The 22579-nt window shown below is 36.0% G+C and overlaps 3 protein-coding genes and 1 long non-coding RNA gene across 10 annotated transcripts; 2 read left to right on the top strand and 2 right to left on the bottom strand.

Moving 5' to 3' along the window:
* The first annotated feature begins 4166 nt into the window (after positions 1–4166).
* Positions 4167–5080, top strand: LOC125192362. Its single transcript, XR_007171375.1, has 2 exons — positions 4167–4346; positions 4805–5080. It is a non-coding gene; the product is annotated as an uncharacterized LOC125192362 (long non-coding RNA).
* A 2165-nt stretch (positions 5081–7245) lies between these two features.
* LOC125197236 lies at positions 7246–11876 on the bottom strand. Of its 7 annotated transcripts, none has more exons than XM_048095956.1 (3): positions 8842–11876; positions 8563–8698; positions 7246–8200 (listed from the first exon to the last, which is right to left on the bottom strand). In XM_048095956.1, exons 2-3 carry the CDS (start codon positions 8579–8581, stop codon positions 7431–7433), a joined length of 789 nt encoding a protein of 262 aa, XP_047951913.1. In that variant the 5' UTR covers positions 8582–8698; positions 8842–11876; the 3' UTR covers positions 7246–7430. The 7 variants fall into 5 exon arrangements, 3 of the variants coding, with proteins under 3 accessions (XP_047951912.1, XP_047951913.1, XP_047951911.1); XR_007172020.1 differs by having other exon boundaries at positions 7246–8254; XR_007172021.1 differs by having other exon boundaries at positions 11176–11876.
* Positions 11877–13712: 1836 nt separating this feature from the next.
* On the bottom strand, positions 13713–16314 carry LOC125193578. The gene is made up of 4 exons (XM_048091403.1): positions 16056–16314; positions 15855–15976; positions 14192–14344; positions 13713–13998 (listed from the first exon to the last, which is right to left on the bottom strand). The coding sequence occupies exons 1-4, from the start codon at positions 16260–16262 to the stop codon at positions 13908–13910; spliced, it is 573 nt and encodes a 190-aa protein (XP_047947360.1). The 5' UTR covers positions 16263–16314; the 3' UTR covers positions 13713–13907.
* Positions 16315–17952: 1638 nt separating this feature from the next.
* On the top strand, positions 17953–20857 carry LOC125197182 (putative late blight resistance protein homolog R1B-17). Its single transcript, XM_048095893.1, has one exon. The coding sequence runs from the start codon at positions 17989–17991 to the stop codon at positions 20731–20733; it is 2745 nt and encodes a 914-aa protein (XP_047951850.1). The 5' UTR covers positions 17953–17988; the 3' UTR covers positions 20734–20857.
* The last annotated feature ends 1722 nt before the right edge of the window (positions 20858–22579 follow it).

Here is a 22579-nt window from a genome sequence, read left to right on the forward strand (position 1 = left end):
GGCGAACTGCCAGCTTCGCATCATTACCAACCTGGCGACTCGCCAGGTCCTTCGCCCAGAATTGCCGAGAGCTGCTGGCGACTCGCCAACTTCAACCTTCAACGAACCTGGCGACCCGCCAGGTTCGACCGACAGTGTCAAACAATGAAATTTCGAGCCCTATTTAACCTAATATGCATGGGACGCCTCCTACACCATTCTACACGCCTCCTACCCCAAAATATCACTTTTTCACCTAGAAAGAAGAGAAGAACTAGCAGAGGACGAGTATTCATCGCAAGATTGAAGACGAGGCCTCCAATCCGCCCAATCCAATTCTAGGAGTTTCTACTTTTAGTTTTATTCTTATTCAAACAATGTTTTTTAATATTCCTTTGAATATTTCTTTGACTTTTGTGATGAACATGAGTAGCTAAATCCTTCGTAGAGTTCTACGGAGGAGGTACAATGATTCTTATGTTTAATTGATTTCTTTTTTCTATACCTTGGCTCATGAGGTTATTTTGACTTCTCTTGTGCTTATACATTTATTTGATTGATCACCTTATAAATGCATGTGGATTTTACTACAATACCTGGGAAGTGAGTAGTTTAATTTGAAAGAAGAGAAGTTGACGTCTTTGCCAATATAATCGACAGATTTGAGCCTTTGAATGAAGCTAAGTATCTTAGGAGCTTTTAGGAGTTGTTACCTTAGTTTTAGGAAGGACACTTCGCTTCTAGGTAGCAATCTACAAATTGTATGCTTTGATAAAAGATATAGTTTTACCTTAGTGATAGCTTAATAACCCTTGAGACCCTTTGTTGGCATAGTTAGGAAGTTAGTTGAGCATAGGATAGTTGTTATCGATCCCGTAGGATTCTACCCTTCTCATCCTTGATCTACATCCGTTTTCTCTTATTTGCTTTTAGTTCTCTATTTGTTTTTAATTGCTTTTACCTTGCTTTTAAGTAGATTTAGAAAACCAAACTTTCTGATTCATCTAGATAGTAGTTGAGGTTGGTTCGTGGTAATTAGGTTGACACTCATTGTCTCTGTGGATACGATACTCTTTGCTTACTATTTGCTACATTAGCCCCGTACACTTGCGGGTATACTTGTGTTAAAAATAAGTTGAGTCACAAACCGGAACCGATCGGTTCCGGTTCCGATTCCGGTTCTAGGATTTATGAAAATTTAAACCAGTTAACCGATCAACCGGTCCGGTTAGAACCAAAACCGTCCGAATAAGCATGCCTACTTGGATCAGCTATCCCACCCATTAAGATGCGTACAAATCAGCGCAGGATAACGCTAGATACACTCAACGGCGTATCCAGTGAGGAACAACCCTAAAATATTTAAACCAGTATATTGAAATCCTATTTAGGTATACGTAATCAAAATGGTGCGATATTATGCATGTTGTATTACTCTTTGACTTTATGTTTATTTATTACTCTTTGTTAATATAATTAGATTAAAATCAACTTCCTTTCAATTTTCATATTTTAATCACTTGATTTTTGTTTTCTGCACACTTTTTTTATAGTACACTTTTCTTTTTTACACTCATTCGAAGAATATATATATTAAAATCAAATTTTTCCTCAATGCTCATTTATGATCATACATAAAATATGAAAAATATATTTGACATAAAACATGAGAAATAAATTATTTAGAAAATGGTAAGGATGCATTGTCTTTTTTTAAATTTTTAAGTAATTGAAATTTTTGCTCAAAATAAGTCAAAAGATGATATTTAATTAAAGAATACATTCTGCAAAATTTAAAATAAAATTTTCATTAATCTATTTTTTTTATATATGATAAACTTTCTTAAGCAAAAAATTAAAAATAAAGATTTTGTTCAAAATCAAAATAAATAGAAGAAAATTGATCTTTTGAATTTTGAAATTCTATATTGTTGTTATAATTTATCGCACCCCAAAATCAAAAATCCTAGATCCGGATACACTTGGTAGTTAAAAAAACGGAACCATACATGACTGTGTAACATCTTTTTTTTTTTCTCCAGAGTCAAAGATTAATAATATAGTACTATTTAAGAAAGTCTGTCCAATAAGGGAAAAGAATGAAAGAATAATAATACTACTACCCAGAGTCAGAGATCCTTTCAGTGGGTTATATGTTCTGTGGTCTAGCGGAATTTATATTTTTGCATTTTCATTTTTATTTTTATCTTTTCTTTTTCTAATATTTTTACTTTATGCTCAAAATTCTATACAGAATAGTATTATGAAATAATCGTCTTAAATTGTTCTTCTAATTCCATCGCCTTTCTAAATTTATATCTAAAATAATCTTTTCTTTTCATCTCATATTGTAGAATTTATATTCAAAATTTTATGTAAAATTTTTCTTTCAAATCTCTCCCCAATTTTTTTGGAACGAAAGTGTTATTTCCATACAAAAAAACTGTTCTTTTTAATTCTAGCCACCCTTTAATCTTGATTTTTGTCATCCATTTTTCCACTGTATTCTTTAAATGTTAAAAGGTGCATTCATTTTGAATCTTCAAGTCACTATAATTCGTTATCGTACATTCTAACCTAAAATTCTGAATATGCCACTGTATTCTCATATTTGCATTATGCATAGACACAGTCAGTAGATAAACAATATATCCAAAAAAATCACTACCTCTTCATCTTTCTTATTCCTTCTTCGTCTCATCTACTTATCCGGCAATGATCAGTCCTAGATAACATCGTGCCTCCCTCTAATGCTTCGACCTCTCCAATCTCCAGTGAGTTACTACGAAACACAAACCGCGGTCAAATTAATCATTGTTGATCTTTTCTTCATTTAATTCTTTATTTCATACTCATCATTTATTTTGACTTATGAAACTAGAACGAAACTAAGCAATCAAAAACGTGAAAATATGGAGCAAGTGTATATTTTTGTATAAGAAATCTGGACCATAAAATTGATGAGGTGCATAAATAAGACTAAGTACATCTCATATACGTTACTCACTCTGTGAAGTGTGAAATCATATCATTCTTCTAAATTTGCGTAAACAAAGATTTGCTTCTCACTTCTTTAACAAGCTATGACATAAGTAGATAATCATGTTGGAATCTAGTTAACCGCGTCGTGCGACTGAAATGATTAAATTTTGTGAAATTAAATATTAGTAATATAAAATCAATCTTCATTTTGATTATATAATGGTGGTATATTATTTTTCTAAACCGATTCCGAATGAGTAAATAATAATGAATTAAAATTTGTTACTTAAATATGGAGTTATGAGATTAATTCATGTGTTAATTAATCCCACATCGAAATATGAATCTTTACAAATCTTGTTACTATTTAAGAGACTTTATTACTACTTGTAATAATTATGTGCACAAGTGATAGGTTGTGAAGATCACGCGCATGCGCCGACACCTCGTGCCTCGTGGACTTAAATCTGGACAATTGATATTTGGGATGCTCTTTGGGCATGGGCATGGGCGCTAGTCTTGATTTTGAACCAACTTTATCATTTTTTACAAATAGGGTAAGTCTCTCGACCGACCATAGCCCTGCCCGATTGACACGACGAATGTCACAACGTTATGTCGAGATACATCAGGGACGTTCCCCAACATGCCACGACATGATGTCTTGATACATCACGTTTATCATATTAATTACGGATTTGGGTAAAATCGATCCATACCTAATTGGGAAATCAAACATACTAGGAAAATTTTAGTAGAATATGAACACAAGGGTGTGACTCATTAATAAATAGTAAATAAATTTCGTGTGTATGATTGACTTGAGATGGAATATTGCCGATCCCCACTTGTCATTTTATCACGTGCTTGAGAAAAAAATTTGAAAAGTCTTGTGTGTTATATGCAAACTTTTGCCTATCATGCAAAGATAGTCAGATAGAGATGGTCTCCTAAATTTGAACTAATTATTTGTTATTGGAATATGCCTCATCAAAGCATCGACAATAATTGGCCAAGTTGTGTCATGCATATACTTTTTGGATAAAACGAGATTTCTTTTGAAAAGGCGTGTTATAATATGCAACTACAAAATTTATTTAAATAAATTTGCGGCTATACTTTGAAAAATCACACGAAAAACATGCGTGTGATATATATATATATATACAGTCAGAACTGACTTGGAATTTTGGTAGATCCGAGAGAACGAATAGAGCAGAGAAAGACGAAAGAGAGAACTCAACAAAAATTTCTTAGAGAGGGGTTGACCTCTGAAATATAGAGATTCTCGCATCTACGGAAAAGAATTTTGGAATGAGAGACTAGGAAAGAATGAATGAGGAATGAGAATGAACTGCGAAGATGGTGTGAAATGAATGTAACGGGTGAGTAGTAGTGAGTGACGAAGTGTGACAGATTGATTTCTTAAACTAATCAGTTTAATTTGTTAATTACAACAAGGGATAAATTAATTAGAACTAATTGTTTATTTAAATTTATTAATTTTTATCCAGTAAGTAAATGATTCAAATAATGTGGGATAGGAAGATCTCTTTTCAATTTTATTTACAATTTCAATTAATACCGATCATGTTTTGTAAACCAATTCTAAGATTTATCTAGTAGCTCCACTTAATTAGGAGCCCTAATTAAATTATCTAGTAGTTCCATTCTCAGGCTTAAAATTACACCGTTTTGAATTGAACCCACGTGACATAAAAAATCCAAAACAAAGTTGGGGAAGTTTGAGGAAAGGGTTGGGTGGATATCGAATTTTAATTTTTAATTTTTAATTTTTAATTTAGAGCTTTATCGATGTATAAGTATTTACCTTTTTATGTAGGAGTACTCATTTGGGAAGTTGGTGATGCTCAAAGGCGTGTCGGACTTAGTTGGGACGCGAGCATTTGTCGTCAAGTGGAATGTTTGAGACTTGCACACCTCTCTCATTTGTGATTGGATACGAGCACCACCGTTTTAAGGGCTGTCCAGACTTGCACATTTTTATAATTGTAATAGATTAGGAATTCGATAAATTTGTACAATAGTACTTTAGCGGACTTCGGAGATGTGCCGGACATTATAAACTTTTATTTGGTGTTACTCTTTTAGTTGTACTTGAAATGTTCATTTGAGAAAAAAAAAAGTATTTACGTTACATTTCGTTCATTCTCTCATTTTATTTTAAAATCGATGTTTTCAAGATGAATGGCAACGATAAATAGATTAGATTGTTAGTTCAAAGGGTTGGGATCCAACTGAGGCCATCAAACTGGAAAATATAGGCGGATCATACTCCACCTTATATGTTGACGGGGTCGAACGACAACTCTTGTCAACAGTCGGCAAGTGAGAAACCGATGACTACGAGGTTAGTGATATGGAGCTGATGCCATGCCGGAGAGATCCAAGAGCAAGAAACCGACTTCTGCAGATTGGCCCAAGAGGTACTCTATGGATGAATCTTTATATTTGACCCGCAACTATATCGACATGTCGAAAGACCCCATCCTCGATAACAACCAAATATTCATGATGTTTTGGGACTGGATTGCCGGGTTGCCGAGAGGTGCACGCGACATGATTTTTAATTTGGAATTTTTTTTTTAGGACTTGTAATTTTGATGTTTTAATGAAGTGATTTAGTAATTTATAGTGATAGGTATTTTAATTTATAAATTAACTAGCGACAAAGAAATTAAAAATTTTAAATTAAATGTGGAAGATCCGGAGAGAGATACTAACATAGGAGTTGTGAATACTTAAGGTCATGTTAGACACTAGGCATCTCAATACTCAATCTTAGTCGCATAAATACTACTCCCTTCGTTCTATAGTAATAGGGGCGTTTTTCCATTTTCGTTCGTTCCATAGTAATAGAGTCATTTCCCTTTTTAGTAAAAGTCAACACATTTTTCCACACCTACTTTACTCTCTCTTACTTTTTTCTATCTTCATCTCTCTACCTTTCTTCATTTTCCACTTTGTTCTCTCTTTACTTAACTCACCTAACACAATTTTTCTTAATCTCCGTGCCGAAAAGTTTTGCCTCCATTACTATGGAACGGAGGGAGTACATGTCATCCCAATCAATCGTGGAACCAATATTCAATATTCCAATTTCCAAGTTAAGATATTGCGTTGATTGGATTTTAATAGGTGTCGTGAAAAAAAATTGAGGAAACTACATTATTTAAGAAAATTGCGGAGTACTTTTTAGCAGTAGTATTATTGTAGGCTGTAGCCACCATATTCCATATATATTTAATCAATGCAATAAAACAATCATCTTATTACCGTGCTAGTTCCCCCCATCTTGCCCCGCCGCGATTATATTCACACTAAAACGGGATTTAGCAAATAAACATTACCGCGAATCATAGTTCTCACTAATTACCGAGCACTGTCCATAACTCCATATCAACTTTGAGTTGTAAAATATGGGGAACTTACCGAGCATCAGGGTGCTCGATATGCTCAGTAATTGTTAGGTATTGAGCATTTACCGAACCACACATCTTATACTCAGTATATGTTCGTACAAAAATAGTTTGAGAACTGTTTGCGAAGGATTACCAACCACTAGATTGATAGGGAAACCTTTTAATTTTTAAAAAAATCATAGGTAAATTACCCAAAATATTTAATTTTCAAGGAATGGGCCTCTTTTATACCCAATATTTCATTTAATGGGCCTCTTTTATAACCAATATTCACTGGACAACAAAATACACTGCTATCAAGAATATAATAGTGATACATTATATTGTCTTATTGAATAATTTGAATTATTTTCGTTTTATTTCTTGCATCTCATATTTAACTGTTATTGATGAATTAAATTCTTAAATTTTAGATCTACCAAAACAATTTTTACCATGTTTCAATATGAAACTTCATTTTGGACCGAGAAATAGTCCAAGAAAGAAAGAGAAGTTGCCTCTTGCAAGTTGTAAGAGAGTGAAAAAAAATGATTAAGAAATTGTGTTGAAAAGTAGGAGAGATAAAAAGAAAGTGAGAGCATTCCTATCCGTGGAGGTGGATCCGGATCCATTTTTACTCTTTATCCTTAGGCAAGAGTACAACACCTACATTTGTGCTCTTCCGCAAGGACAAGCTCAAGGGTCCCACCATTCTATTATTCAATTTAAATACTTCAATTACTAAAAACATTTCTACAATATAAAAATACATTAAAATATAAAAATTACATAATTAAATCCTAAAAATAAAAATTACATAATTAAAATCCTAAAAATAAAATACATAATTAAAATCCTAGAAAATAAAAAAATACATAATTAAAATCTTACTAATTAAAAATTACATAATTAAAAACTAAAAAATACCCCCGTGGAAGACTAGTCCTCTATCTCCAATGTTCTTCGGAGACCCCGTATTGTTGCCACATGCATGTGTTGCAAGTTGGTCGGGAGTCATGTTAGACCTATCGGCCATATTGAGTTGACTCAAGAGGGTCCACAACGAGTTGGTCGGGGATTGAGGTGGCACAAAGGGAGCGAGAGCGGGAGCGGGGGCGGATGGAGTCGGCCCGCGACGGCGGTTGGCCGTCGCCTCCTTCCTTGCGGCCGGTGGGAAATGCTCGGGCCAGCGTCAGGGCTACCCAAGTTAGTTCCGGCAAGCTGGGTAGCCACATCATCGGAGACGCCGTCGGATAGGGCTACCGACCTCGACCGTTTGCTGGAGGAGCTGGAGGAGGGTACTACTATGCCACCCTTATACTTCGGATGTTGGCGCCCCTCCTGCCAACAACTTAGGTACTTGAACGGTTTCAACTCCAAGCTTTGGTAGGTCGCCAAGGCGGCACTGATGATGTCGAGCTCGCTCTTGCCGCTCCCCGCCGCCCGCTCTTCCTGTTGGTAATACCCCTGGAACTTACCGATTGCCTCGTTGGCTCTGAAGATGCAATTGTGCACCATACTATCATTGCGATAGATGGTTCCCCCCGGCCGGGTTTCATTGTGAAGACGAGTGATGCGCCACCAATACGTTTCCCCGATTTGGTTCGTGCCAACGTCCGGATCTTCGGAGACTGCCAAGTAGGCTTTGAACATCTGCATCATCTCATCCGGAGTGTACGGGGTGCGAGTACCACGAGTAGGAGGAGTAGGAGTAGGAGTAGGAGGAGAGCTGCCGCTCCCTCCCGATCTGGGTTCGGGTGCCCACCCGTATCGCCCATCAAGGCGTCTTGGGCGTCCACCGAGATGCTGTATCTCATCTGATTTTGCTTTAATCTCAGTTGTAAAATTCAATACTATAAGCACTGTTTTATCTACAAGAAACAAGGGGGTCTAATAAAATTCAATCTTTAGTTTACTTGTATTTTAGCCCTGTTTAAAGGTACTTTCCCTAACACTCAGATTAAGGGTTCTTACTTAAGTTCTTATAGGCTCTCTGCATTTGGTTTTATTTGGAAAGCAACAACAAATCTATAACAAGTTAATTATGTATAAATATGTGGATATGCCATTGTAATAAGAATGTATACATTGATTCCGTGTAGTTTAGATTCCTAATCTCGGTGTAATATTGAACAAATCTCAAGGCAAAGTAATTTTTGTGTATCAGATTCTCGCATACCTTCTGATGTCAGCATCATCTTCAGCAGCCATGGGTGGATAACTGGATATCCAACTGGGGTGCAGACGAATTCACAATGATGGCTAGCGCGCCAATTTACATGTACATGTCTACTTTTGTATACTGTACTTGACAACTGTTGCAGATGTACATGAACTTGTTAGGTAAATAGGAATTCAAACCTTGACGATTTCTAGTGGCTATCAACAAACTTGGAAACTCTAGAGTAAAAATCTCTAAATCTTGTTATACATCAACTTAGTAATGATCATGTCTCACCTATAGAAATGAGAATGAGGCCTTGTAAGGAGGGATGAGTCACTCATTTCTAATTTGGTATCAGATCACATGCCAAAGTCGATGATGGATCTATTTATCTCTTGTCTTGTGTACCTCCTCACTAAAAATTTTCTCATTGCATGTATTGTAACTACTGCAATGTGAATCTTTTCACGAATTTTTTCCATTTCTTCGACTCGACTACCAGAACAATCAAAATTATATTTTAGGAAGCGCGTTGTATCCACCTTTTCCATGAAGCTATTTAATTCCACCTTATCCCGGAAGTCTATTTGAATTTTAATCTCCTCATTTCCCAGACTCAGCTGATCCTCCAAAATTTTGGTAGATGAAATTGCAACAGATTCATTACAGCTCCACAAACTAAGAGATCCAAGCGTTGGGATTTCTCCAAAACCCAAAGGGATCTCTTTCAATACAAACATGTAGCGAAGGGAAAGCTTCTCCAAGACTGGGAAATGAGATTCGTCAGCAGTCCAGTAGATCAAATCACTCTTGGAAATGCTTAGGTAATTGAGACGAGGAAATGCTCCATCCACAAGGTTCCACTCTGGTCCTGTGACTGAGTGTAGATTCAGAACTTGAAGCTGCGGCGACATCAACCCAACATTTGTCACATTGTCGAAATGAAGACAACAACCACTTAAAGACAACTTGTGGAGTGAACTTGGAAACATAAGTTCCAGGGCCAGATCTCCCATCTGTTCGTCAAAAGAGCATTTCAATGATTGGAGCTTATTTAGGGAGCCAATATCAATTCTGAGACACTCTTCTGAGAAATCATCATAGCTTATATGCAGTTTCTTGATATTGGGGATTCTTTTGCAAACATCCTCACTGAAGCAAAAGTTCACAACATTCACGAGCGTTTGTAGGTTTTGTAGAATACAGTCTTCTTGCTGGTTCATTGTTGTAGGATCAGGAATAAAAAGTTTGTTGAACTCAAGATGTCTGAGTTGTCTCATGTACCAAATTTCAGGTGGTGCTGCTATTCGCCCAGTTCCTCCTTTAATGATCAATGTTTGCATATTCACAGTCGGGATGCTGATGAAGGAAGCAAGGCTCCTGAGTCTTCATAAGGTTCGTAAAGAAGGTACCGTAAGTTAACTTGCTGAAAAACAGTTTCCGCTGGATCCCTTTCAACTGTAGTCAACACCCTCAACGAGTTAACTTGCTGAAAAATAGTTTCCACCCTTTCAACTATAGTCAACACCCTCAACAAACGAAATTTGTGAGGCAGTGGGTAACCATCGTTTATCAATGAACGCACAAGTGCTGATGATGGTAAAGCATCAAACTCTCGAGGGTACTTTGATATCGCTCTTGGAAAGACAATGAGACTAGCACATTCCACATCGATACCTCGCAGACCATCATGCAAACTCCTAAAACGCAGGAACTCTTCTTTCTCAGCTACCCTTAAGCATATGTCTCTTAAAAGATCATGAATGTAACACACTTTAGCTGTTCCATTCCATCCCCATTTTGAAACTAGGATGAGATTTCTGTCAATGAAATCTTTTATGTAATCATGTGCAGTCTCTTCTAAGCTTTGGATTTTGTTTGGTCTCAAAAAACCTTCAGCTACAAAAAGTTTGATGATTTGAGATACATCAATCCGTTCATCTTCTTCTAAAATTCCCATATAAAGAAAACATGGTTTTAGATGGACCGGCAAGTGAGTATAACTCAAAGATAGTAAATCCAAGCAATGATCTTCATCGTCATCTGACTTCAAAATTGAGTTTATGTCTCTTACGACATTCTCTCAGTACTCTTTCGCCCTACTGGATTTTGCAAGAAACCCCCCGATCACAGCGATTGACAAAGGAAGTCCTTTGCATTTTTCCGCAATCTTCTTTCCGATATCTTCTAGTTCAAGGGGGCAATCTTCTTGAGGAAATGTAGTTTTACGCAATAGATCCCAACTCTTATCCCTATCTAGAAAATTCATCCTAAGACTCGATGAACTAAAGAAAGAGGCCACATTTGATAACCTAGTAGTCACAACAATCCGACTTCCATTACCATAATCAGGAAAGAAAAACTTCAACTTGTCACAAGACTCGACACTCCAGATATCATCCAAAACACAAACACTTGTGTAATATGATTCCTAATTGATCTTCGGGTTCTTGATCAATTTCACTAGCAATATCAGATGCATCTAAGGTTGTTGTGTTCCCTAGGCATGAAATAAGTTCTAACAAAAGCTCTCTAACAAGCTCTGAGAGATTGTAACCCAACCACAAATGTCAAAATGCTGAATAATAAGACGATTTTCAAAAGCATTTCTAGTCAGAGTGGTTTTACCTATGCCCCCCATCCCAACAATGCAGATGATATGGCGGCTCGAGTCATGTCCGGTGAGCACATCCAAGAGCTGAAGCAACTCCTCATCATTTCCCACCATATCCATCTTTGGAGCGGTAAGAGGTTTAGTTGATTTAGGGTATGTTGGCTGCATATTCCTCAAAATCGACCATTCCTTTTCAGCCTTCAACTTCACAGAATCCATCTCATCTATCACTTTCTGCAGATTCAGTGGCAAATTCAAACTAGTTTGGTCGAATCCGGCGTGGATCTGATCAACAACATGAGATTCAATTACATCTTCAGCTGCGGATGCAATTTGGGACTCCAAATCTCGTGCTTCGTTGGTACCTCCGTGAGAAGTGCAACTCTCCATGAAATCAAGCAGGGAATCAACTGTATCACGAAGCGATTCCATCTGTTTGGGGTCGAATGAGGTCGCAAGGTGAGGATGATCCATGATCTGCTTCGTGGTATTCATAAGCGAAACCGCAGCTGCATATGCTGCATCTCTAACCTTTGATCTCTTGGAGAAACAAAGGATTGAGAAAAACAGAGACAGATTATTGATGATTTCTGATGAAAGCTCAGCGGTATGCTTGCTAGATTGCCAAGAAAAAAATTGAATGATTTGGAGTGCAAAATGGTTCCTACTTTCATTATTCAAATCCAAATCTCAATCAAAAGAGTGGCTGTGCTCGTCAAAACTCAATTATTGTGATCCGGACTAAAGTTTTTTGGATTAAGTGAAATAATGTGATACTTGTAGCTCCACTTGTAACTATAGTACTATTACTTTATTTTTATCCACTTGCAGTAATATAATCTATTACACTATTACTCCTATGTACGTGTTGGGTGATCATTTTTAGTAAAAGAAGTAGAGAATTATCTCACTTTTTTTTTTGCAATAGCATGTAAAAAAACAGAGTTCCATTCTTTTTTTTAAAGAGCGCGGGCAATTCCGAATGAAACTACATACTGTTACTCCCTCAGCCCAAGAATAAATGACATAGTTAGAGTATAGCATGAGATTTTAGGAAATGTTATTTTGTATGTTAGATAGAGAGAGAAAATAATGTATTTATGAGAGATACTTTTTTTCCAAAAAAAAAATGTGACATCTTTGTGGGACAAACTAAAAAAAAATTGTGAAATCTATTATTGGAACGAGAGAGTACAGTGAATCTAGGGGTGTCGAAGGTAGCGGGTATTTGGTACCCGCACACCCGACCCGATACCCGTCGGGTATCGGGTACCCACTACCCGACGGAAACGGGTAACGGGTCGGGATCGGGTAATCATATTTTTGGTTTTGCGGGTATCGGGTACCCGATACCCGCTCGGGATACCCGATAATCCCGAAAATTACCCGATTTTAGTTAAGTAGTATTTTGTAATCATTAATATTAATATAATTTTCAAATTATCCAGGTCATACTCAGATTTCTACATATAATTTTTGTTGTCTTTTTTTCCTCTATTAAAGAGCATACAAACACCAATCTTATATAGCATATAGTAGCATATGTGATATTGATACAATAGCTACACAATTACAGTAGGATATGTGATATGTGATATGTATACAGTAGCTACACAAATACAGTAGCATATACATATAATCTAATCACTACTTTTATGTGCTTTTAGGATGCACCAAAATACTAACATTACTAAGGATATATAACGATCAACAAGTCGAGGATAATGCAAATAATAAATAAAACAAAAAAAAAATTATAAAAAACGGGTCGGGTCGGGTACCCGTTGTGTCGGGTGCGGGATACCCGAGTCGGGTATCGGGTAATACCCGATATAGTGCGGGACGGGTATCGGGACAACAATTTCGGCTGAAATCGGGTGCGGGTACCCGACTCGTCGGGTGCGGGTACCCGCGGGTACCCGTTTCGACACCCCTAAGTGAATCTATCATATAACAAGTTATATAGGTGGGTATGGTATTTCTGAACCTCGTACTCCCCTTTTGAAATTGTATGCAGTGATACAAAGTTTGTCTAAAATTTATTTCTTGATACATATGCCTCACCGGGATCGATTCAAACTATAGCCGCTGACATTCACCTCGGCAATTATACAGACATACTAGATTTTTTCTTTCTACCTCCAACTACCTTATGCCAATCACTTTTGCAATTTATAAACTAAGAAAAATACATCAAATTTCAATGACTACAATATAACATACATCGATTTTGATTTGATTATTGGTTAGCTGATATTCAAACAATCAAATGGTATTAATCAGCCATGTATCTACCTTTCTAACCTCTTTTTCCCCTTATTTACTTTTCCTCTCACGGAACAAAACAGAGGGCAATGCACAATAATGCGTAAGAGATGTGATTATGTGAGAGAGCTCATCCGAATGTTGCTTTAAGTTTTTTTTTAGTAATGTAAACGAACTCAAAACCTAAATCCGCAAGTCTACCCGAAGTTTAAAAAATAACGAAAACTGGTTGAGGTACAAGTTGGTAAACTTATTATGCAGGGGAAGAAAAATGCATTTAATTCTATTTGGATCATAAGCAGCTATAAACTTGCTTGATTCTTTCCATGATCAGCTGCAACACAAGATTCTTTTCTTCAATATGTAATATATCTCGTATCCTCGTCCAAGATGCAATGTATTTTTAACTACCAATTAAAATTGAAAATGACATCACATGCATGTAACATGCCCATAGTCTTGAAGTGGATCGAAGCCTCCTTTACTTCCTTGTAGGCCTTGATCTCCAAATTATAGCATTGGGGTCTGGACAAATTTGGTATGGGATTTTTTTAGGAGGAAATTGAGGCACACTGCAATACAATTCAATAATCGATTAAGCTGAAATTTTCTATATTCCGTGCAATACAACTATGTTTTCTATCATAGTCGCAAAGAAAATGATTTTCTTTGCATTTGATATGTTTCTTAATCCCAACTTACCAACCTAACAAGTAAAAATAACTCTTAAACGTAAAATTCCTTAAAAATGACAAATGGTCTCACCTAAGTACCGATATTTCAATCTGTGACAAGTCCATCATAGTCGAATGCCCTTCTATAGAGATAGTTGAGGATGTCGGACTTGTTGTTGGGTTTTTGATGGCAAGGACCTTACAATTCAAATGCCTTATGCTATTGTTTTGGAGTGATAGATACCTACATGAATATATAGCATGACCATGAAAAAAAACAAACAGTGTTAGCATATCAAAACATATATTGACATTTTAGATTAAGTAAAATGTTTAATTACAATTCACAAATTGCATAATTTTTACTGGCGTATCATAGACTTCATAGTGCATTGCACATTTCACTTTCAGGTAATTAAAATTGTTCCTTACTTCTTCATAGTGATTAAATACCTATACATATACTGACATACCATAATCTTCATTGTGCATAGCACATATAGAATATAGTAGTGATAAAATATAATGCATTTGATGTGACTGAGCAGAATGTGTTAAGGTATGTGATTTTTTTTTTCTCGTTGGGTTAACCTCCAACTAATTGAATGTTGGTATTAATTTAAATTAAATGTTTTGGTTATATTGCAATTGGTTTTATTTTAATAGCTTAATAGAGTAGTTGTAACTTGTCAGTTTTCTTCTTTTAGCAACAATAAGAGTGATTTCTAGTATCAGGATTATGTCATCTTCCACTCTCCCACTCAAATTAAGGGACGATGTTGTTTTTGTCATATTTTTGGCCAAAAAAAAACAGTATTTCTTTTACGATAAGCAACTGAAATGCATGAAACACGAAACTCAGTATTTTCTTATTCTGTTTCTAGGTTTTTGTTCCTTTTTTTTTAAGTAGAGGAAGGAATAAACAAGAGAAGTGATTGTTTATACAAAGGCGATTAAAGAAAACTCAAAGAAATATTATAAGAAAAACGAGCATCAAAGTGGCCATATCCCACACCTTAAAGTGAAATGTGTAATGCACATTGCGACTGATCTGGATAGAGGGGATGTTGTGCTCTAATACACACATATTTTATACATAAAAAAATGTTAAAATATTAAGTTTATTTTAAAAAATAATAGCTTGTTTGTAACAGTATCCTCTGCTATGGCTTTGAGCACAGCGGGGGATCCAAACCCCACTGCGACACGCCACATGTAGACTTCACAGTGCATTTCACAATTCACTTTGAAAGTCGAAATAGTTTCCTTTAAGAAATTTATATTTATCGTATTAAAATCAATGACATTTGTAAGTAACATACAAATTTAAAAAAAAAATGGATTCTGGCTCAAGTCATACACAATTTCCTTCAAATAAAATAAATAGACATAAAAAAAAAAATCAAAGTTTAAATCTAATATGCTAGTATTGTTTAAAATTACTCCAATTTGCCACTAAATTATAATGACCCAAACTATTTAATTTGAAAGCTGGAACATATCCACCAATAAACGAAAGGCGAGAAAACGCCGGCAAATTAAGGCCCCACTCTTTTAATAAACTTTACAATATACATTGGCACCCTCATTAGTCATTAGTCATTAGTCATTACCCACAATTATACATTTTCAAACCAAACTTTTTCACCTTCTTTTGACAATACAAAAAACCCATTTAACGTGCCACACAGTAAAAAATTTAAAAAGAAGACAAATAAGCCAAAGTAAAAATAAAAATAAAAAAATGAACATACCTGTATAGAAAGCTCCGATCATGAAGCCCCACCACAAGCGTGGAGGCGCCGATTTCCCTCACGACGGCGGCGATTCTCCGCCCTTCCTCGTCTCCTTCCGTCACAACGATCTCTGTCTTCGTCTGCAATTGATTCGCACAATTCAATCAAATCAATCGAGAGAGAGAGAAGGTAATTGGGGAGTAAATAAAAGAGACGTGCGTTGGGGAAGGCGGTGCAGATTTCTCTAAATGAGAGAGCTAATTGGAAGCCTTTGAGGCGAAATCGCCGGAGCTTTTTCTTGCTCTTTGATTGGTACACGTGGAGGAGTGTGAGCACATCGCCGCAGCGGAGGATGTTGTGGAGCGCCCATTTGAGGGCTGTTATCGCCACCTCAACCTCCTCCACCACCACCACTATTTTCTCCATTCCGCCGCCCTCTAATTTACTTCTATTTTTGCCTAAATACCTTCTTTTAAAATTAAGAGAATAGAGTAAATGAAGATATGACCCCACTGTGTGAAGGAGCCAAAGTTGAGTAGTATAGTACTCCCCCCGTTCCATAGTAATAGGGGCATTTTTCCATTTCCGTCTGTTCCATAGTAATAGAGTCACTTCCCTTTTTAGTAAAAGTCAACACATTTTTCCACACCTACTTTACTCTCTCTTACTTTTTTCTATCTTCATCTCTCTACCTTTTTAATTTTCCACTTTATTCTCTCTTTACTTAACTCACCTAACACAATTTTTCTTAATCTTCATGCCGAAAAGTTTTGCCTCCATTACTATGGAACGGAGTAGTACTACTCCCTCCGTCCCCCATTACTTGACACAGTTTACCATTTTGGTCCGTCCCCCATTACTTGACACACTTCACTTTTTCCATTTTTGGCAGTGGACCTCATATTCCACTAACTCATTCCTACTCACATTTATTATAAAATTAATACTTTAAAAGTAGGACCCACATCCTACCAACTTTTTCAACACACTTTCTATTACATTTCTTAAAACTCGTGCCGGGTCAAACCGTGTCAAGTAATGGGGGACGGAGGGAGTAACATTCATAAATAGACAAAACAAAAAACTTCGGTACTTTTTTTACTAAATAATGGGGTGCTTCATTTTTCATTCACAGACTTCAATCCTTTTCTCTATCTTTCTAATTCTTATCATTTCAAAACTTATTTAGTAATTAATCGAATATTTGAATCTAAGACTTCCCGTAAATGAAGAAATTACGTATAGGTGTTTCATTTTGCAATTTACTAAGCTCTATGTATATATGGATGTGATTGATTTTCAAAGTTGGGTCTTAATTAGGTAACACGCGTGCATTTTGATTTCAGTCTCCCATTAACTCACTCTAGCTAATCTCTATTTAAAATAATAATACAATATTGTTATGAATTTCCCATTTACTAATCCATCCTATATCACGCATCCTCCAAATTAATTGAAATATCTATCTAAATCCTTCCCCCACTTGTGTTGTGCATACAAATCAAAATTCTTCGTTTCTTCTGATTTATTTACTCAAACTATTGAAAGAATGAAAGCTTAATTAAAGAGAAAAAGCTGTCGGCATCTCAAAACGAGTAGGAGAGACGGGTGATAGCTGTGCTAAAGTGGGATCAATATCTACAGATCTGTGACATGCCATACTCATGATTCATGAAGTCACATATTAACATCGAATTTAGAAGTTGATTTCCATGATCTTCAAATAAAATAGGTTTCATTCCGGGGGTTTGAAATTAAAGTTTGGGAATGAGCTTAGCTATCAAAATTCAAAATAATCACCGTAACTTGTGGGGTTTGGAGTAGAGAATAAATAAATTCATAATTTATACTTTCAATTTATTTTTAAATGGAATCAATCTGATTAATAAAGCAGGAGCTATAAGGCGTTAATATTTTTAATCTCGTTTTTTTCTTTGTTTTGCATTTTTGGCTTCTTCTTTGTACTAAGAATAATTATGGTAACAATTTAGCGAGACCCTACTCTTAATTGTTTACATATGAGATAAATCATTAGTCAAGATTTCTACCTACCACCTTCCATGAGTGATAATGCATGTTCTTGGAAAGTTGACCTTTTACATGCGATCAAATTTGTCTGCTGAAATCCTGAAAGAAAGAGTAGAGTTTGAAAATGGCAGCTTATGCAGCTCTAGTCTCTCTAATGAATCTCATGGATCAGATCCACAATCATTCTCTTCATTCCTTTTCTTTTGACGAGAAACTGATCCAATCTCTTTTCCAAAATGTCAGTTTCCTCCTGGATTTCATCGAGAGTTCTCATCAAGATGCCAAACACGCTGAAGAATTGGATTTGGAGTGCCAAATTACAGCCGCAGCTCATGAGGCTGAAGACTTAATCGAATCTCAACTAGTCGATCAGATTCTAGCTGGATCCACTATTAATCAAGACCGAAAAAGTTTCAAGTTCTTGCTCGATCTGCAGACAAGCATTAAGAAGAAGATTATGAAAGCAATCAACACAAAACCCTTTGATAAAAGCCTCAAGAAAATTATTCAAAAAATGGATTCCATCAAAAAAAAGGTGGTTAAAGTTGAAGACGGAAGCAGATTTAAAGATGAGCAGCCGAAATATTCCGTTCCTGCTGATTCATCAAGGCCTCTTATCACCAGAAAAACTACCATGATGGGATTTGATGAGTACTTGATTCAACTCATGGATGTGCTTACCGGACAGCAATGCAGCCGCCAAATCATCTCCGTTGTAGGTATGGGCGGCATAGGTAAGACTACTTTAGCCACGAATGTTTATGAACATCCTCTCATTACTGAGCATTTTGACTTTCGTGCTTGGGCTACCATTTCTCAACAATATGATGTCGTACAAATTCTAAAACAAATTCTCTCTTCCAAAGAGGAAAGCAGTAGTACAACAACTGTTGATCAATTAGGTGATAAACTGTACAAGAAGTTGTTGTGCAATAGATATTTGATTGTTCTAGACGATATGTGGAGTAGTCAAGTCTGGGATGAGATTAAAATTTTCTTCCCGGATAATGGGAGTAGGAGTCGTGTTGTTATAACGACTAGGCTATCAAACTTGGGTTGTGGTTTCCCTTTTGTGATTGATTTGTTAGATGAGGATAGAAGTTGGAAGCTATTCTGTCAAAATGCATTTGGAGATGATGTTGATTGTCCTTTTGAGCTGGAGAAATTTGGAAAGAAGATTGCTCGACAATGTAGAGGACTTCCGCTATCAATTGTTGTGATTGGAGGCCATCTTAGGAAATCATCTAGGACGGAGGATTATTGGGAGTTCGTTGCTGATAATATGAACTCGATCTTGACTTGTGCAGAGGATGAACAATGCTTGAATATATTATATTTGAGTTATTCACACTTGCCTGTTTATCTGAAGCCATGTTTTCTGTATATGGGGATGTTTCCGGAAGACGAAGTTATAGATGCTTCAACACTTGTTAAACTTTGGGTTGCGGAGGGATTCCTTAAACCAAATAAGGAACAAAGCTTGGAAGAAATTGCGGAGGCTCACTTGAAGGACTTGGTGGAAAGGAATCTGGTTTCAGTTCATAGATGGAGCAGAAATGGAAACATAAAATCTTGCAACATTCATGATCTGTTAAGAGAGCTCTGCATAAGGTTGGCTGAAAATGAGAAGTTCCTTTGTGTCTTGAAGCTTAGTCCGAGGTCTTTAGAAAGAGAGCGTCGCCTCGCGATTGAAGGAGAATTCAGAGGTGATTATTTTCACCATGAAGTGTTTTATGCTCTGAAATCAGCAAATCTCGTCCGTGCTGTGATGTGCAAACCCGGACTGCTTCCCTTTCACTTCAAATTGTTGAAAATACTAAAAGTGGGCCGTGAAGAAGTATCTAGGTTGGATGTAGGTTGTTTGAAAGCAACGTTTGAGCAAGTTAACTTGCGGTACCTCTCACGTGAATTAGATTGGATTATGGATATAAATGACTTCATGCCTCGTGATCTTTGGCTACCCCTGTCTCTGCCTTCCTCAATATCGAAGCTCTGGAATTTGCAAACACTGAATATAAATGGATACCAGATCAAGATCAATGCACCCTATGAAATTTGGGAGATGACGCAACTTAGGCATATTGAGTTGAAGCTGGTTTATCTTCCTGATCCTCCTGCTAGTCGCGGCCAAGATGATGTTGTTGTTTTGTCAAACCTGCGAACACTTTCCAAGGTCGAGAATTTCAAGACAAATGAAGAGGTTTGTAAGAGGATGCCTAATATCAGCAAGCTGGTAATAAGTTATAATAGAGAAGCGATTAGCTCAGAGTGTTTTCAGCACAATATTGACTGCTTCAATAATTTGGATTCATTGAATTTCCATTTCAAGTGGAGGAAAAATTGGCGTGATTTTGCGTTAAGTCTCAGGTTCCCGAGCTCACTCAGGGAGTTGTCCTTGAGGAACTCCTGCCTAAGTTGGGGAGATTTGGAAACCATTGGTTTATTGCCGAATCTTCAAGTCCTCAAACTGAATGATGGTTATATGGTAGGAGAACCTAAGTGGACTCCGGATGAAGGGATGTTTGTCCGACTGAAATACCTGAAGATCAAATACTATGAATTGGTAGAGTGGAATGCACAGAGCTCTCATTTTCCAGTTTTGGAAAGTCTTGTTTTGGTAGGCTTATCCAAATTGTCTGAGATCCCTTCAGGCATCGGAGAAAAATCAACACTTAGATATCTATATCTGAAACATTGTAGCATGTCGGCCGCCATTTCAGCAGTGAGAATAGCAGAGGAGCAAGAGGAGTATGGGAATGAAGAGCTTCGAGTTGAAGTTGAGTTTGGGGACCAGAAGGAGAACGAGATGTTCAGGGAAATGATGAAAGAAGAGGGATTCACCACCAGTAATCTTCTTCTTAGAAGCTAAATTACTCATTATTTCTTAGTTTTACTTTTTTCTCTAGGATAGATCATTTTCAGTTTTCAGTTTCAGATTTAGTTCTTTCACTCCAACATTATTTGTCAACATAGGATATTGACTTTGCACTTAAGAGAAAGCTTGTCTTGCTTAGTATAGAACTTCGAATATCAGTTTTAGTGTGTGCGTTGGATAATCATCAAATACCATAGCCTGCATTTCGGGGTTGAAATTTAAGTTTGGAAATGAACTTAGCTATTACTACAAACACTCTCAGCTAATCGCCTCTCTAGTCTATAAGCTAACGGCTGCGGACTATAGAATAAATTAATACTACCTCCGTCCACGAAAATTCGTCCCGGTTTGACCGGGCACGGGTTTTAAGAAATGTAATGAAAAGTGAGTTGAAAAAGTTAGTGGATTGTGGGTCCTACTTTTATATATTAGTTTTATAATAAAATGTGAGTATGAATGAGTTAGTGAAATATGGGGTCCATTACCAAAAATGGTAAAAGTGAAATGAGACAAATTTTGGGGAACGGACGGAAATGGAAAAATAGGACAAATTTTCGTGGACGGAGGTAGTAATCACTATTTATTTATTATTGAAATGGAAGGTATGGTTAATTAAACGGGAGATATAATAGAATGAGCCGAATCATATCATTACAAGAAACGATACTAAATAACAAATTTGGTTACTTAATTAATATTGTATGAAACCTCAATCAATGCAACAACTCTTATACTACAACAACTCTTTGTTGCATTTTGAACATTTATTTTGATCTGTAAAATATAATCAAGTTTGAATACCGTATATTATTTCAATATATAATATGTCAACATGTTTGTTAAATAGGGTAGTGATATCATGAAAACCATATATCTAATACAAACTCAAAATTTTAATTCTAGCTACTAAATATTACTAATCAACGATTATAATGTTTCTATTTGAAAATATCAATAACTTCTATAAATTTGTCAACAGAGGGTATAATAGACACTTTCATGATATGATGAATCATTTAATTATCAAATAATTATGTAATTCCGATTTCATCGTTCTCTCTCCTTCCACTATTCACGTTTTTAGAATCAGCATAGAATCAACACGATTTCAACACAAAATTCAACAACAGCAGAACAAAAGAGTCAACACAATTTTATCGCAAAAAAACAACAACGGAACAAAAGAATCAACGATTCAGCACGAAATTCAACATCAACAAATATTCATCGCCATTTCAACACAAAATTCAACATCAACAAGGAATCAACGACGCAGTGTCAACGCAAAATTCAAGCAATTCTTTCGACGAATCAGCACATGATCGGAATTAGCTAGGTTTTTTTACTGGAAAAATTTAAATGCTAAGAATAGGAGACGTCAATTACAATGGTGAAGATCATCGCTGAAGATGTGAATATTTGCAGTTTAGAAAGTGGGAGATAAATTAGGAACGCATAAACCGCTAATCAAAGTAAGTTACAAAATCACCCTCTGTTGACAAAATATATGCTCTTATTGACATAAGAATTGAACACCATATTAACCATATATCTGATATAATTAGTGGCTAAGATTAAAGTTTTGAGTTTGTATTAAATATATGGTTTTAATTTGATTACATCCCTTGTTAAATATAATAAGTTTTGTTATATAACTATTAATTCTATGGTTATATAACTGGAGTCCCATTAACCACAAATCCACTCTTAAAGACCAAACTAGAGACCAAATTAGGGTCATTCATTTTCTTAATCTTGTGGTTAAGATTAATATACAATTAATTTAATATTTTATTTAATAAAAACTTTTTTATTTTAATTTTAATTTATTTTAATTTTT

The sequence above is a fragment of the Salvia hispanica genome, chromosome 6 (assembly GCF_023119035.1).
Source record: "Salvia hispanica cultivar TCC Black 2014 chromosome 6, UniMelb_Shisp_WGS_1.0, whole genome shotgun sequence".
Taxonomy (NCBI): domain Eukaryota; kingdom Viridiplantae; phylum Streptophyta; class Magnoliopsida; order Lamiales; family Lamiaceae; genus Salvia; species Salvia hispanica.

Bases quoted from the DNA above. Each gene is read 5' to 3' on its own strand.
- LOC125193578 (XM_048091403.1), bottom strand. From the start codon at position 16,262: ATGGAGAAAATAGTGGTGGTGGTGGAGGAGGTTGAGGTGGCGATAACA. The intron at 15,977-16,055 runs GCACGTCTCTTT...AATCAATTGCAG, and splicing joins TCTGCACCGCCTTCCCCAAC to ACGAAGACAGAGATCGTTGT. The intron at 13,999-14,191 runs GTGAGACCATTT...ATTGTATTGCAG, and splicing joins ATTGAAATATCGGTACTTAG to TGTGCCTCAATTTCCTCCTA.
- LOC125197182 (XM_048095893.1), top strand. From the start codon at position 17,989: ATGGCAGCTTATGCAGCTCTAGTCTCTCTAATGAATCTCATGGATCAG.